Source organism: Fomitopsis serialis (assembly GCF_022376445.1).
Source record: "Fomitopsis serialis strain Sig1Antser10 chromosome Unknown B0H18scaffold_735, whole genome shotgun sequence".
Classification (NCBI taxonomy): Eukaryota; Fungi; Basidiomycota; class Agaricomycetes; order Polyporales; family Fomitopsidaceae; genus Fomitopsis; species Fomitopsis serialis.
Genome location: NW_025955695.1, coordinates 1,732 through 3,651, shown reverse-complemented (window position 1 = coordinate 3,651; position 1,920 = coordinate 1,732). Strand labels below are relative to the sequence as shown.

General features: G+C 53.0%; 1 protein-coding gene across 1 annotated transcript; it reads left to right on the top strand.

Moving 5' to 3' along the window:
- Window positions 1–597: 597 nt before the first annotated feature.
- Window positions 598–1,616, top strand: B0H18DRAFT_1112028 (uncharacterized protein; the record flags this gene model as incomplete). Its single annotated transcript, XM_048032780.1, has 4 exons — window positions 598–670; window positions 743–1,075; window positions 1,137–1,333; window positions 1,463–1,616. Exons 2-4 carry the CDS (start codon window positions 821–823, stop codon window positions 1,614–1,616), a joined length of 606 nt encoding a protein of 201 aa, XP_047884277.1. The 5' UTR covers window positions 598–670; window positions 743–820.
- Window positions 1,617–1,920: the final 304 nt, after the last annotated feature.

Sequence of the window (1,920 nt, the reverse complement as noted above, 5' to 3'; positions counted from 1 at the left end):
ATCCGTTGATCGTGTTCTTCAGGTTCATGTAGTCAGTAATCCTATGTATGTGGTCGGGACTGCACACTCACTCTTGATAGTTAAATTAACGCATGAGATCGGCTCTCGAGAGCAAGACGGAGGGGCTCGCTGAGCAACCTGTCTGAGGGGATGAAGGGAGCGCCTCGTAGCGCCCATCGTACTCAGCTCTTTCATATCTAGGATGCCGATTGCCAGAGGTTGTGGTATGGAACTTTGCCTTGTGTCGACAAGAGTAGTTGGATGTAGCGCTTACATGCAGCTCGCAGCCAGCGACAATACAGGCAAATCCATACAGTGTGTTCCTCAGTTACTTAACAGATGTCTCTGACACCTGTCCAAGCGCACACATTCACGTCGCCTGCGTGCGATTCGCGATCGGAGTCTTTGCAGCATGACCTGCGGCTTGACTAGAAGATGGTATGGCCCCGGGCCTGGGCTAGAGGCTTCGTGCAAGCTAAGATTGCATATCGCGCCAAGATGCTCGGTACGCGGGTAGTTGTGGTGCGTACTGACGATGGCATTACACTCCGCTACTGGTACCAGTGAATTCCGCGCTGTTAAGGATATAATTCGTGAGGTGATACTATCGTCTGAATCACTGCAGTTAGGTCTAGACCCGCGCTTGACAGAGAGTTTGACAGATAGCATGGTACGTATCTGGTCTGGCGGTCATGGGTTTCCGGATCTTCTTGTTTGGCACTCAACCTGTCACTTTGTGCAGGGATGGGGATATCGCGGCCGGTAACGGCCGGTGGCCCTTGCCCGTACTGAGGAGAGCAACGTATGCTTTCCACCACCCATGCAATCCCCAATGCCCGACCCCGGCGAGACCATCAGCAACCAAGCGGACGAGCCCAAGGCCCAGCGGGTTTTCATCTTTCGGGAGGACACAAGCTTCGTCGACTACGTCGGGCCACAGTTCACGTTCGTGGGGGACATGCACGTTGAAAATCTGGCTAAGCAAACCCCGCGGAGCCTGGTTGAACTGTCGGCGGCTCTCGCAAGCTCTGCATACCCGGAGCTCAAGGGAATGGTTGTATGGCAAATCGTCGAAGTACGTACCTCTCTTGCACGTACGTCCACTCGGAAGCGCGATTGATTGGTTGCTCCAACAGAACGCAACGCCTCTCAACATCTCCGATAGGGCCACATGGAGAGAGATGGAGTATATGTTACTGGAGCAAAGGTCGTGGTCTGTCGCACGATTTTCATTAAGGACCGTCGAAGAGACGGTTGTCCATGCAAGCATTCCAGCCATGGGCAGAATAGACTTCTCAGACGTCAAGAATCCATTGATCGTGTTCTTCAAGAGGTCTGTGTGTCCCTAATGCCACGAGATATCAAAATGCTCTTACTGACGATTCGTCCGTGATGACGTTTAAGCTCTCCCACCAGTACCTTTTACAGCAGATGGGTTAATCGTTTTACCATGTGGATGTAGTCTAGTGTCCGTGCCGGGCCAAGGAGACAATGCATGTTGGGAACGCCTCGTAGGGCCAATCAACACACATTGTGGCTTGCTCGAATCTGCAGCGTCGACGTCGACGTCCATTGCATCAGAGGTCAAGTGCGTGAACATACCATACATCAGGTAGTAAGTAGGTTCATCTCTTGCTCGCAGAGCAAGGCTCTCCCAGGTGGAAAATGAACTTGACAGTGTAGACGTCCTCATGGATCCAAGGCAGCGACTTGAGCGAGTGGTGCGTTTCTGCCCGTGTCTAGCAGGTGCGTTTACTGATTCCGGCAGGCCCACAGGGAGCATTATCTCGCGCAAGTCTTGTGCGACCCTCGATGCCCAGAGTGCGAGCGCTATGCCACTTAAGCTTGCGCTGTGTTCTCATGTCTGCGAGAAATCACGCGTACGACAGGGCCGCGGGTCATTTGTATAGTCAGGCCTTA